Here is a 14,194-nt window from a genome sequence, read left to right on the forward strand (position 1 = left end):
GAAAACCTCTTGTGATGTTAGACGCGTTGCTTTGTTCTTTTATTATCGAATCTATTATCGCATTAACAACAATAAGAAGCTAATATAATATCGATATATATCACTATAATAAATCGACGTATATATATATGTATCGAAAATAACGGTAATTTTAAAAATTTTTTCACAAAAGTTTATCGAAAAAGTTAATTGTTTCCTTTTGTCCATTATTCTTCTCAACGTATTCTTCACTCTTAATAATTATTAAGAGTTTTCTCGATAATGAGTAATACGTGTGGAAAAAGGGTCGACATCGTTAAACGTCGCAATTGAAAGAGAAATAATAATGGCATGGTTTGCTCGGTTTTCAGTTCACGTTGAATGGGGTGTTGTCGGCGAAACGGTGCTGTTATATGTCTTACTGTAAGAATGCTTTTTTTTGCCTATATATAATCGTCGGCTGCCTGACACGAGAGTTATCACAACGGCCTACCGGTGATCCGGAGCGGCGTCGTCGTCAACTCACGGAAATGTGGCGCCAAGATATTCGTTACAAATACACTGCCGTTTAAAAAAATTCGAATCATCAACATTTTTCAAGAATTCGTCGTGATCAAAAATTAGATTAGGGTTGAAAAAATATTACGGAAGTATATAGAAGGAAATAGAAATTAGGTTAAGTTAGGTTAGGTTGCAATCTCAGAAAAATTTCAGAATTTTTGTTTGAAAATTTTTCTAAGCAATATTCAAGTAAAAATCTTATTAAAATATGATATGAATAATGATATTCGTAATATCATTATGTTTGTATTAAATCATAACTTCAATATTTTTTATCCATGTATGTTTCACATTCCCTGGAACTAAGACGTTAAATAATAATTTACAATGCTATTACAAATACATTGCCGTTTAAAAAAATTCGAATCATCAACATTTTTCAAGAATTCGTCGCGATCAAAAATTAGGTTAGGGTTGAAAAAATATTACGGAAGTATATAGAAGGAGATAGAAATTAGGTTAAGTTAGGTTAGGTTGCAATCTCAGAAAAATTTCAGAATTTGTTTTGTCAAAATTTTTCTAAGCAATATTCAAGTAAAAATCTTATTAAAATATGATTTGAACAATGATATTCGTAATATCATTATGTTTGTATTAAATCATAACTTCAATATTTTTTTATCCATGTATGTTTCACATTCCCTGGAACTAAGACGTTAAATAATAATTTACAATGCTATCACATATTCATGAAGATTATCCGCAAATATGATTAAGAAAATTTGAATAAATAAAATGAAGAAGAAGAAGAAGAAGAAGAAGACAAGGAAGCAGGAAATACAAAAATGTTTTCCTCGAAGTGAAACGTAGAACATTTCGCCGTACATGTTATATGTACAGTGTATACATGTTATCACAGCGATTTACAAGTTGGATCCGTGGCAGTACAGTCATTGCAATTACGGAAATAGGTGGCCGCGTTGGTACACGTAACTATGGAATTTTCATTCAAGCCGGCAATTAGTATTCCAAATGTTCTTAGCATAGACTTTCAAAGTGTGTCATTGAAATTCCTGTTAAAACTCATAATATTCTTTTATCACACAGCAGTGGTGGTATACGTATACAAGTGAAATAAACAAGTTCACCTACAAGATGCAAGTACTTTTCTAACCTTCAAAGAATGTATAAAATATAATTGGAATTATATAAGAAAAATATAACAAATATTTAATATAATTTGTTGTATATTACCTTTGTATATCTTATGTGTTATTTTATTTTTATATTTTTTTTTCTAATTTATAATTTTTGCAAAAAATTTTTTTAAAAAAATTTCCATTTGCCAATCGTATTAGCCATTTAAAATTAATTTCGATAGACGAACATTTTTCGATATTTATTATCGAATATCAGTTTGTACTTATAAATTTTTTTTTTAACTCGTTATTCTTGATTTTTCTTTCATTGACTGAAATAATAATATCAAACCATAAATTTAATGATTAGTAAATTATTAAACATGGATTAAAGAATGGAATAATTTTGTATTAAAAAAAAAAAAATAATAATTGTAAATAATTTTTAAAAATCCCTAAGGCAATATTGACTGGAATATAAAATCAAATTAGATAACGTGAAACTAACTTTATACACATACTTGGAAATCCAATTTAGGAATGGGATATTCCATCATTAGAGATAACAAGATACCAAAGTCTTCCCAAATTAACATCCATCTTCTGAAGCATATGCGACTCTTGATATACCGAAGTATATTAAGAATCTTCCTTCCTTCCAAAATTGTTTGCATAGATAATTCTATAAACGTTAATTAATAATTACATTATTATGTTACATTCACTGAAATCCTTCACAATTCGATATTGAACGTACACGTAATTAATTATTCAATAATTAAATGATAAATATATTTCTATCATAAATAATATTGAAAGTAAGCACATATTTTTTGCAATAATCTATCAATATTTATAAATATATGGCCAAAATTATTATTTTGGTTGTTGCTCGATTGCTATTATTTAAAAATCATAATGGAATTCGATGTATGAAAACTTGCTTTCAATTTATTACTTTGAATCCTGTTTCTGATAACGTATCATATACGTAATTTCTGACTCCATTGCTAATATATATAATTTTATATACACAAATTTATTTGAATAAATCTTTGAAATAAATAATTTCACTAAAAGCTTCTTGTACGTTTAAACATACATTCTTAGCAATGCAATTATTTTTTATTTTTTATCCACATATCGTTTATTTTTCATGATGCTTTATTAATAAATCAAACAATTCGAATTTGATAAAAATATTTATATTTACAAAAAGTGCTCTTATCGTATTACGATATTGACACTCGAATTTAATCAAACTGAAAGGATAGCTTACATTATTATCATATCACAAATACAAATCTAAAAAATTTTACTCTAAACTTACAACTTATACAAATTAATTTTTTCAGAATGAACTAATAAAATTAAAATATTTTTCCTTCAATCTTGGATAACAAAAATTCAAATAACCTAACCTAATTTCAAATCTATTCTTGAAAAATATCTAAAACTATAATCTAAAACTCTATATGTATTCCAATAATTTTGAAAAATTATACGAAACGAATTGTATAAAATATCTGTATTAAATATCCAAAACGAAATATTCTCAAATTATGAAAATGCGTGAAAAGAATAAATCTAACCTCTATAAACGCAGTTATACGAATCGCGTATAAGACACGAATCGACAAAAGAATTTTTCTTTCGTCGTTGAATTTTGATCGCTAGAACCGAGCTATCCACCACCGTTTTAATCCCATGCCGACGTACCGTCTGGCTTGACGGAATCGAAGAGAAAAATAAACGCATTCACCGTAGCGAACTGAGCAACAGTCGTGATGGTTTCGTCGTCGAGGTCCACTTTCGGTATGCAAGAAGAGAACGCGGCACGAACGCGCGTCTATATTAAACTCGGTCGATGCTCGTGTGAGTGCGTGAGCCTGTCGGTAAGCTTGCAAGCACGAGCAGCCTTTCCCATTTAACCCGAATCAACCATTTTCTTAATGGCAATGCTCGATTTGGCATCCACGATCCTCCTTCAATTCTAATTTCTTTTCTTCTTTAAACTCTCTCTAAGATTGGAAATAAAATATATATATATAGATATATAGATATTTCATTTTAATTACGAAAGAAAGAATATCGTTATGATCGATATTAATCTTCAATAATATTTAGATTATATAATGTGATTATTAATTTTTCCTTTCTTTTTATATCTTATTTTTCTTCAAATGAAAGATTGAAAATGAAATATTCGTTTCGATGTGAAAATATGAATATATGGTTACGATACATCAATGAATAAGATATAGGTTATGTTTATAATCAAAGTAATTCTTTTTGGAAAATATTCTTTTTCTTTTTACAAAACAAGAAAAACGTTTTAATGTTAATAAATATTTTGTTCTATACTAATGAAAAGCATAACGATTAAATAAAAGAAGCGTTTAGAAATATAATATATGTTTTGTAATTACTAATTTGCTACGAGCCAGAAAACGAGACAGTGATTTAGAAAATCTATCTTAGTTATCGTTTTATTTTTCGATTTCTGATAAAAAGGAACTCGATTCCGGTAAATGAATCTATGATTCATGTTATTAGAAAAATGATAAAGGTAAGCATCAACTTTCGAGTTTTTATCATTCTTCGATATTATATACTTTTTACCATCTATTATCTATCATATCATTCAGCAAACTTATTCAGAATTTTTAGCCGACAATTTCCGCAGATGAGTCACGACTTAGAATTACAAACTAGTTGGACAATTTCCAATTTATTACAGAACACTTCTTTGCGAAAATCACTTGTATATAGGAATAATTGGATTAAAATTTTTATCATAAATTCTATTATCAAAATATTATTATATTTTAAACTAATAAAATTCGAAACGCAAATTAATTCATCTCAAAATATTTCTAGAAGTATCTTTTTCTATAAAAAAAAAAAAAGTCATTCACATGTTGTGACAGACATTTCCTTTTCATGTTGTCAAATTATAAAGAAAGAAAAACTCCTTCGAAAATCGTAATATCACATATCATCTCAACTACTGGATATTGAAATAGTTTCTATTTATTTATGACGTACAATTCAGCTAGATAGCCGATATAAACTTCGACTCACCCGATTAAAACGGAAACAAGTGTACGTCAACTATTGGATCGTACGTCATAAAATGAATAAAAACTATTTTAAGATTCGACGAATTTGATACACGATACGGCGTGTATCAAATTTTTTCCCATACATTCCAAATATACGGGAAGGAAATCTTGCGCGTCGAACAGTGACGCTAGCGACAAAAAATAACTAGATCTTTTCCCCCAAGAAATTTTAACGCCAATTTAACATACGGGAAGGAAATCTTGCGCGTCGAACGCTAGTGACAAAAAAATAACTAGATCTTTCCCCCAAGAAATTTTAACGCCAATTTAATACCGTCAACGTCAAAATTTCAGAGCTTACAATTAAAAAGCTTCTCCCTCGTTTCACCCGAATATCTGTGATACGATTTTTTATTAGAAATAGAAAAATAAAAAAAGGACAATTTTTCCATCCATCACATCGAAAAATTTCAAACGATACAACGATATTATAAATCCAACAATAACCGACAATGAAGTAACGAGCAAACAAATTTGTTTTTAAATTTCTCTGCGTGTAATTACCTGCGATTAGGCCATAAACAGGCAAATATCTTAGGCTAATAACAAAGCTTATTTAAGTCGTCCAAGGCAATTATCGATACAACATTCCGTAACAACAACTATTCCAAGGAAGAATGGGAGACTTCATTTGTCCGCTTTATTTATGCAATTTTGTCCCATGAATGTTAATAATAATATTCTAATATGCCTCCTCTTTGAAATTTTATCTACAAGTAATAATAATAATAATAATAAATAATAATTAGAGATAATAATTGAAAATAATTTTTCATAATTTTGAAAAAAAATTTTTTTTGCACCTGTTGAATTAAACAGATGAGGAGTGCTGCGCCTCCATTTTGTCGAGGAACAAGTATAAGTAGTTTTTCTTTTTTCCCCCATGAATTAAAAATTTTTTTTTTTTTTTTTTATTGGAAAATTACAACGAAAATATATACAGGGAGGGAGGGGAAAGAAACAAGTGGTTCAACTTTGATTTAAATTTTTATTTATTTTTTTGAACGAGAATCGATAGAAGGAATTTTTTTTAATAATAATAACATTTTTTTTTTCTTCTTTTTTGCCCTTCCTTCTTTTCATTCGAAACACGAAGAATGAAAAGCGAACACGAATAGAATTCTATCAAAGAGAAAGGATTATTTGATAAATTCATATCAACTAAATTAAGATTGTGCATCGGCTATCACGACGCTTCCGGTTTGCCATCGAGCCCTGGCTATAACTTTATTCGACCGAGAGCAAATATTTAAGCCTTTTCTCCCCTCAAAAATAAACGATAAAGAAACGTTGAAGAAACGTCTTTCTCTTCGGGGGGAGATCTTCGAGAGAGAGAGAAAAAAAAAGATGTCTCTTCTTTTCCGGTAAGGTGAAATCACAAATAGAAATCGTATTTCATTTTTCTGGAATGTTTTTTGAACGAAAAGCGTGTATTTAAAATGGAGCACGAATTCAGAATGAATTCGAATTAAATTGCTACGATGCGAGTATCCAATTACGATTTCATTTCAGGAGAGTAGCATAGAAACCCGTTCAAAATTACTCAAGCAAGCTTTCTTTCTTATATACACTTCTTCCACCATATACGCCTCGCCATTTTAATTAGGTGAAATTCATAGCGAGCTGTACACGTTTCCAATGATACGCGATTGCGTGTTACTTAAAATCATGAATTGTGAAATTTTTAGACGTTGCAACGTTGAAAAGAAATTATAATAAATCTTGTTCGATAAAATCCGTAATAGAAATTTTCGAGGATCGATCGATCGAAATTCTAGAAAAACCGAGACGATAATAGTTAACCAACCGATACGGTAATTTAGAGAAGGCAGTAATATAATTTCGAGCGACAATATCTGCATTATCGATCGAGTTGGTCGTATCGAGAATTAATTCTGCCCGAAATAATCATCGAATCACTTCGAGATTTAAAGAAATTCCAATTTTTCGACGAAAAATAAAGGAATAAAGTCGACTGAGAAATATAACAGCAGAAAGGCTCGAGATAAAAGATTTATTCGGTGACACGAATCGCTATAGGGGATCGAGTTATCCTAAAGAGGTTATGGGTTTCCGCGGATACCTTCCAGTAACCTATCGCGGCTATTACGCTATTACGACCTGGGGGCCACTAATGGGGCCCATGCTGTGCACGAAGGAATCACGTTACGTACGCATGCAGCTACGGTCAACCGTGTACACGCGCGTACAGAAAACGCGTAGTCATGCACCTCGCGTCGCTGCGTTTATATCGCATACACCCATCCATCCAATCCAGCCATCCACTGTGCTCTCCATACTGGAAGAAACGGTTACACACGAAATACAATACTTTCGGTACGTGACGTTCGAGCGAGCGGCTGCATTTACCAGCCACCACAGCCCCGTGGCTGATACGACGCCGTTTGTTACTACCGAAACTTTTCCATCGGGGTGGGGGGATATATGCCGCGCAGCTACCGTGGCTCGAAACGCGACGGAGACACGACGCGTGCTCCTTCTTTTTCTACTGTTTAATAGAAACGCTCGGTGATGCTCTTCTACGAGCGGATCTAATTTATTACCCGTGCGATTGCACCGACCTATTGATAACAGAGCTGCGACAACTACGTCGTTAGTATGTACGTATGTACGTACATGCTCGTTCATGCTTCTTATCTTTAAATGCGCGAGTGTTGAAACGGTCCTTTTTCCCCCTCTCCCTCCCTCGAACACGTTTTCGTTTCGCGATCGCAAGAGAGATATTATATGCGCGTCCTCGTCTCTTTCTTTGGGACGAAAATTTATAGAAATAACGATGTGCAGAGATATTTCATCGCAAAGCGTAGAATGCGTAGAAATGTATTACAATCGATATCGGATTATATATCGAATCGGACATCGCGTTGCCGCCATTACTTTTGACAGCTGTCCCATAACCTCAAACACGTAACAGTTCGTTCAGTTTTGAACTCTTTCCGAATCTTAAATCGTGGCGATATACGTTTCGTAGTTACTACGCGCAACTAAACACGTATTAACCTAATAAAGATGAAAAACAAATTCTTTTTTTTTTTTTCTCCCGCATATCGTTAACCTCTTCGCATTCGCGAATGAGATATCTCGTCACGCGATATCGTTTACGTGACACTTTGAACGAAATATCTCACGTGTTTAATTTGCAACGAATATCAATTGATGAGAGAAAAAGTTCTATATTTGTTAAAACGAAAAGATAAATCTTTTCTCTCTTTTTTTTTGAAAGAACAAATGATTTATATTCTTTTTTTATAATTGAATCTTCGTTATTTCGTTTTGATTAAAGTCCAAAAAGAAAGTTATATACGTGCTATTGGATTAATTAATTTGCTAAAATAAACAATTTTTTACAAAATATCGAATTTACACTTTCTATTTCCAAGTTAACCTAAATTATTAATTACGCGCGTGAAAAAACCTAAATAAGAAGAAGAAGAAGAAGAAGAAACAAAACATAAAAAAGCAAAAATAATCGGCAACTCACATTGATCGAATATCTTAAGCATCGCTTTCTTCAGCTGCATAATCGTGCGCTCAGCGTGGCGAGGCGCCTCGACGAAGTGGAACAATCAGGTTCATAAAACAGCGTGGTCGTCATGTAAGAATCGAGCGCCGCTCGTCTCGCACGCAACTCGTTCCTCCTTCGACAGAGAGCAGTCCATCCTCCGGACACGAAAACCGCGGTGTCCTTCAAGGAGCGACCGTGCGTCTCGCAGGACGTTGCTTGGTCGTCCGGCAGCCCGCTATTCTCCGCCACGACCGCATCCTTGTTCCTCTTTCGCGCCGCTTCCTTTTCCTCCCCGTTCTTCGCCCCAGCTGCACGTTCTTCTTCTCGAACCTTTCCTCTCTCTCTCGAACGGCTTGCCACTCGAGAGCGCGCGACTCGCTTCGACTCTCTCTCTCTCTCTCTCTTCTCCTCGCCCCGCTCGCAGTTTCCCGTTCCACACGGAACGCCGCTATATACACGCACGTTACACGCTCTTCAACCGCTCCGCCGCGTTCCGCTAGAGAAGTTGACGACTCGTGCACTCGCGCGCACGCAACCAACTTCGGGGAAGCACTCTCGTCTCGTCACTTCCGGTGCACTGGAATCCCTACGATGAATGAACTCGCTTGTGTTGTAATCGCTCCCACGTAGCGAACCGACCTCTCGGGGCAAATTTCCTTCGATAACATCCACGTGCCTGGAGGGGAGGGGGGCTGAACACGCGCAGAAACTTCGTTCTCGCGATGGAGACGGGTGAAATCGAGTTTCGAATTCGAACGGTTTTTTTCATTAATCGATATTACGATTTAACGTCGAAAACGTCGTCGCTCATCGGAGACGATGTTCAATCGACTGGTTCACGAGCTGGAAGCCGACTGCTGCGCCTCCGATTCGCGACGCCGATCATTTCTTCATCTCGGCAAAATGATCGTTAGTCATAAAGAATGTTTAACGATCGATCAAACTGTTCGTTAAAAGACGTGGCACTAATTGTTAACACTGTAGAGAAAACGAAGGAATAACTGGTTTTCGCGAACAGTATTTAAAATGAATTTCAACACTCTCGAGTACTGTACTTCTAACGACTGGATGCAGGATGGATCAACTTTCGAATTGAAACTTCCGAACTACTGTTATGATCTCGCGATCGTCTTGTCGAAATACGTGATCGTTAAAATAGTTTTTAACGATCGAGCGTCAATCATCGTGGAGGAATTAACGCGATACGCTCTGCCACTTCACGAACGAACAGCACGAATTTCAAATTTATCGCGCCCAATTTCTTTTTATCCCCCAATCTTATCCGACATTCGACACAGAATACAGATGAGAGATTTTACAAGCAATCTTCTTCCTGTTCACTTTTTAGTACGCGAAACAAGAATGCTCGAATCGTATCTTTTAATTTATTCCAACTCTTTCTTTTTGTTCGATGAATCGCGACCTAACCTCATCGCACCACTCCAATAAAGAGTAAGAGAGAAATCTAATATTCCGTTTCTTCCATTAATTTGAAAACGATTGCATTCGCAGACGCAATATCACGCTGTTATTCTTAACGACACTTTTAAATTTAAATTTTCCGTTTGATTGCAAATAATTTTCGTTCTCTTGCCATCGAAGAATTCGAAGACTTATCGTGCGATAAAACCACCTTTCTTCGAAGCACTTGTGGATGTGACTGGGACGCACATGGCGTACACGACAACGGTGCACGCGCAGCTTGTTTACTTTCTCACCTTTGTCACCAGACTTCGATCGCAATTCGAATATCGATCGTTCTCTTACGGACGAATTTTCACTGCCTTGCGAAACGACGTTTATATTCGATACAATCAGAATTTCAATACGTTGAAATTCTTTTCATCGTGTGCCACATTTCACGATAATACGTTCACCTTCAAACAACAGACTAGGATAAACGCGATTCTCTTGTTAAACATTACATCTCGATTGTTTGAATCGATTGTTTTGAGGAACGATCGATATGCGCAAATACAAAAGTTCACTCTTTACGACACAAAATACTTTCGGATATATACATTTGAGAAACAAAAAGCCGGCCGTTATGACGGTTTTTTTTTTCCCCTCTCTCGTTATGTTATGAATAACGCGCGTGACGCGAAAATCGCACGTAACGCCTCCTGCGCGAGTTTAACCGCGACTGCCGAGTCGAAGCGAATCGAGTCAGTCACGGTCTCGAGAGTCGAACAAGCTAGAGAGAGGGAGCGCAAGAAAGAGAGAAACGCGTATGACTGACGAGAACAACGATAGGTTAGCTAAAGAGAGAGAAAAGATTAAGTACAAGAGAGGGAAGAGAAAGAGACCGCAACAATTGTGCCAAAACGATTGACAGAGATGGATTCAAGAGGGCGAGGGAAGGAAAGGGAAAGAGAAAGAGAAAGAGAAAAAAAAAGAAGAAAAAAATTTCACAGTAAGCTAAAAGAAAAGAGGAAAGATTTTAAAAGTTAATAAAAGTAAAAAAATTGACAGCTGTAACAAAAAATTTAATTTTTTTTTATAACTATGAAAACTTAATTATTCTATTCTAATTTAATAATTTTAAAGAAAAAATATATAATCTATAATTCATAACTGATCGATTGAATAATATTAAAATAATCATTTAAATATTGTTATTTCATAAATTCATTTTAAATCTAAATTTTTATTTTATAATTAAATTAATTATAAAATAAATAAATCTCAATTTCTCTTTAACTTTTCTTATTCGTATTAAGAATATTGCAAATATGACGATATGAACAATAATCAATTTGAAATTCAGATATCGCCGATAAACACAAATGGCAAATAAAAGACAAGAGATTAACGAAATAAAAGGAAAAACAGAAATCCTTTGATGCAAAAAATTGATGAGAAGAAAAAACGAACGAAAGATCGAAAAGGAAAGAATTCCAGAAGAATCGTTTTCACGCTTATGCAAATATTTAATGTCGCGATTTATATTTGCAAAATTTAACATTTATACGTTATTCCATCTGAAAAATAAATCTGTTTTTGCGTGAAAAAAAATTAATCTATCATAACGACGATATGAATTTTTGAATTAGGTATCAAAATTTATGTTCCTTGCTCGTTTAGCTACCGGCAAAATGGTAAAGTGCATTGGCGTCACCAAAGCGAAAGAGAACGATGGCTTGGAAGACGGGAGGCCAGATAAAAATTGTTATCTATTCTGTTGGCCGACGTGTATGTGCTTACATCGGCTTTCGTGTGATAACCACGGGTACGTTCATCTATTTACATAATATATACGAATGACTAGTGAGAAATGAGAGAAACCCATAGGTGAGAAAGATATATACATATATATATATATATATAGAATACTTACATGTATAATATATATAGTATTACCAGTAGATTTTTTAGTATCATGCAAATTTGTCAAAACAAATATGATTAGTCTTCATCACTCTTTAGTTTTTGATTCTAGTCGAAGGAGAATCACATTTTGCATGATAGAACGTTCCGCACAGAGTATATATGTGTATGACTATTTTACGAAGGCAATCCTGCTTATCTCATGAAACATGAAAACCAAGATTGCCTGCATGAAATCATATATATTGTATGTCGTTTCAAAACAATTAAACTTCTTTGCGTTACGAACACTTCCATCGATTACATCAAGGTTGCATAAATAAAAATACATTTTTATTATGGAAAATTAAAATTCACAATTACGATTTAACGATAAACATTGTATAATAAAATTAAAAGAATAATTTTCAATAACGTGTAATTAAAATCGTTCTTATTTGAAGATAAACATATTAGATACAAATTAAAGCGATTATAATAAATTTCACGAAATTGATAAATGCACTGATCAACCGTCATGTATTACGTGTGTTTCACAAGTAAATATTTTTTTATCGCGCATCTTTCTCCTTTTCTCTATTTCCGTCTCCCACATATGTTGAATAAACTGCACTGATTTATGTGGGCGAATTATTAATTAAGAACTTAATACATGTCGAAATAAATACGATGGCGTCATAGAGTTGAGAAGTTTTGAACTTTATCTAACAATCCCGTCATCGTATACCGAAATAACCTCAAAATATGTTAGTTATCGTTAAATATTTTCGCTACACGTTTTCATGCTTCTTCCTATTCCAGTTCTTCTCCAATTCTATTAACAAAGATCATTAAAATTTTTACTTTCGCACTTTTACTGCTCCTAAATAAATATTTTCGTTTCAAAATTGCAAAAATTGACTCACCATTCTAATAATCGTATCACAACGTAACATTAAATAAATTAACACGAGGAAATTTTCTCCGACAGATAGTTAGAAAACAAATAAAAATGAGATTAATAAAGATACCGATATAATATTACGAATATTGATATAATATTTCGAATCGGCTAGTTCTAACTCATCAGTTGCATAACCTAAACGAAATCGTGTAGGTACGCGACTAGGCCCCTTAGCAGACAACACGCCTGCGCACGCGCGTGTGCTTACCGCGTGAAAACGTGACGGAACAGCCAACTAACTTAACTGTCGTTTTCTTTCTTCGTCCCTCCTTCTTTTTCCTCTCTTCTCCTTCTCTTTCTCCTTCTTCCTCTTTCTCCATTATCTGTTCTATCGTTTCTTTTCCGCTACCACTCGAAGCGAAGGTTCTATAAATTTATGTGCATGGATGATCTTGCGACTTTTTTTCTTCTTTTAATTCTTTCTTTATTTTTGATTTGCGAGATTAAAATTCCCTATAAACTTAATTAACCTTTCTCACTAAAAAAAAATTCCCTAAATTATAACGCGTTTTCCATCGATTTTAAAAAACGTACACAGTCAACACTGTTATTATTATAAGATAAATGTTATGTTTTTGTTTTTTACGAACCCGTGGAAGTGTAAAATGGCAATGTTACTCAAGACTGTGACACGAAAATGCAAAGTTAGCACGGTAAGGAGAAAACGATGCACGAGTTAATTACGAGATCGCCGCTAAGAGAATTCCTTAACGAGTCTACTAGCCGAGTCGTCGATTAGAGAGTTGCAATTGACGGTCGTGGTGAGGTAACGGTCGAGAGACCCGCGACTTCAAAAGAGAAATCTTCCTCTTCTTCCTTTCGTTCCTCCTCTCCTTCACCCATGTGACGAGTGAGTAATACCGAATAATACCGCCAGATGGAAATCTCGAAATCGCTATATCCCATTTTACGATGAAATTTATCTTTCGAGCGGAACGCTTTTACCTTCCTGCCTATAAGCAGAAGAACATTTGTTCGTTTCTCATTGTCAAAACATTTCGACGTTTCCTCTTTCTCGAAGATCGTAAAATCACATTTATTATTATTTATTCCGCAACAATACGTCGGAAATAATAATGGAGAGAAGTAATTTTCGAGAAAATTAAACGAATATTTCCCCAAGATTTATCTTGGGGAAAAAATATTTATTATTTATATATCTACACTTCTGATGTGTGTATAATTTGACGTATCCCTCCCTCTTTCCCGGTAAACAGAAGAATTTTTCAGAATTAATTCCCATGTGTTAAACTATTCTTTTCTATCGTTCGCCGGAAAAATTGAAATTCAAACGACGATAATAAAATAATTAAAATATGTTGAATAAGCCAGGCTCTGCTTCAGGGAATCGTAAACACGTTTGACCACTCCTTTTCTTCTTTTTTTTTCCCATGTTCTCCGTCGACGGAGAAAAGAGAGACAAGAGGTTAATGCAACGTTTCCTGAAACATGAGGTAATCCCCGATCCGACGTTTCTGCGCTAGCACGACCGGACACGCCCGCGCTTCCAGCCGTTTTTCATTAGTTGCGTCGTCAAAAGCGGCGACATCCGCGAGAATGTAATACAGATCGTGTAATTGCGATTTTACCTCGCGATCGTACCATTCAATTGCTTTCTAATTTTCTCGTTTTTTATTTATCTAATTTTCTTTCC

General features: G+C 34.2%; 2 protein-coding genes across 12 annotated transcripts in view; both read right to left on the bottom strand.

Annotated features, from left to right (window-relative positions):
* Window positions 1-14,194, bottom strand: part of LOC100577138 (dual 3',5'-cyclic-AMP and -GMP phosphodiesterase 11) — a 63,612-nt gene that overhangs the window by 22,939 nt on the left and 26,479 nt on the right. Inside the window, exon 1 of one of the 10 annotated variants that reach the window (XM_016914472.2) lies at window positions 8,247-10,435. The exons of 8 other annotated variants lie outside the window; for them this stretch is intronic. In XM_016914472.2, the coding sequence (XP_016769961.2) occupies window positions 8,247-8,286 (40 nt within the window). In that variant the 5' untranslated portion in view covers window positions 8,287-10,435. Of the gene's footprint in view, window positions 1-8,246; window positions 10,436-14,194 lie in introns of those variants that run through there. One more of the 10 variants, XM_006566172.3, reaches the window with a different exon arrangement.
* Window positions 1,881-3,614, bottom strand: LOC102655924. 2 transcript variants are annotated; one of them, XM_006566171.3, is made up of 3 exons: window positions 3,212-3,610; window positions 2,141-2,301; window positions 1,881-1,951 (listed from the first exon to the last, which is right to left on the bottom strand). In XM_006566171.3, the coding sequence occupies exons 1-3, from the start codon at window positions 3,375-3,377 to the stop codon at window positions 1,919-1,921; spliced, it is 360 nt and encodes a 119-aa protein (XP_006566234.2). In that variant the 5' UTR covers window positions 3,378-3,610; the 3' UTR covers window positions 1,881-1,918. The 2 variants fall into 2 exon arrangements, 1 of the variants encoding a protein (XP_006566234.2); XR_001704555.2 differs by having other exon boundaries at window positions 1,903-1,951; window positions 2,128-2,301; window positions 3,212-3,614.

This window comes from Apis mellifera, linkage group LG10 (assembly GCF_003254395.2).
Source record: "Apis mellifera strain DH4 linkage group LG10, Amel_HAv3.1, whole genome shotgun sequence".
Lineage (NCBI taxonomy): Eukaryota > Metazoa > Arthropoda > Insecta > Hymenoptera > Apidae > Apis > Apis mellifera.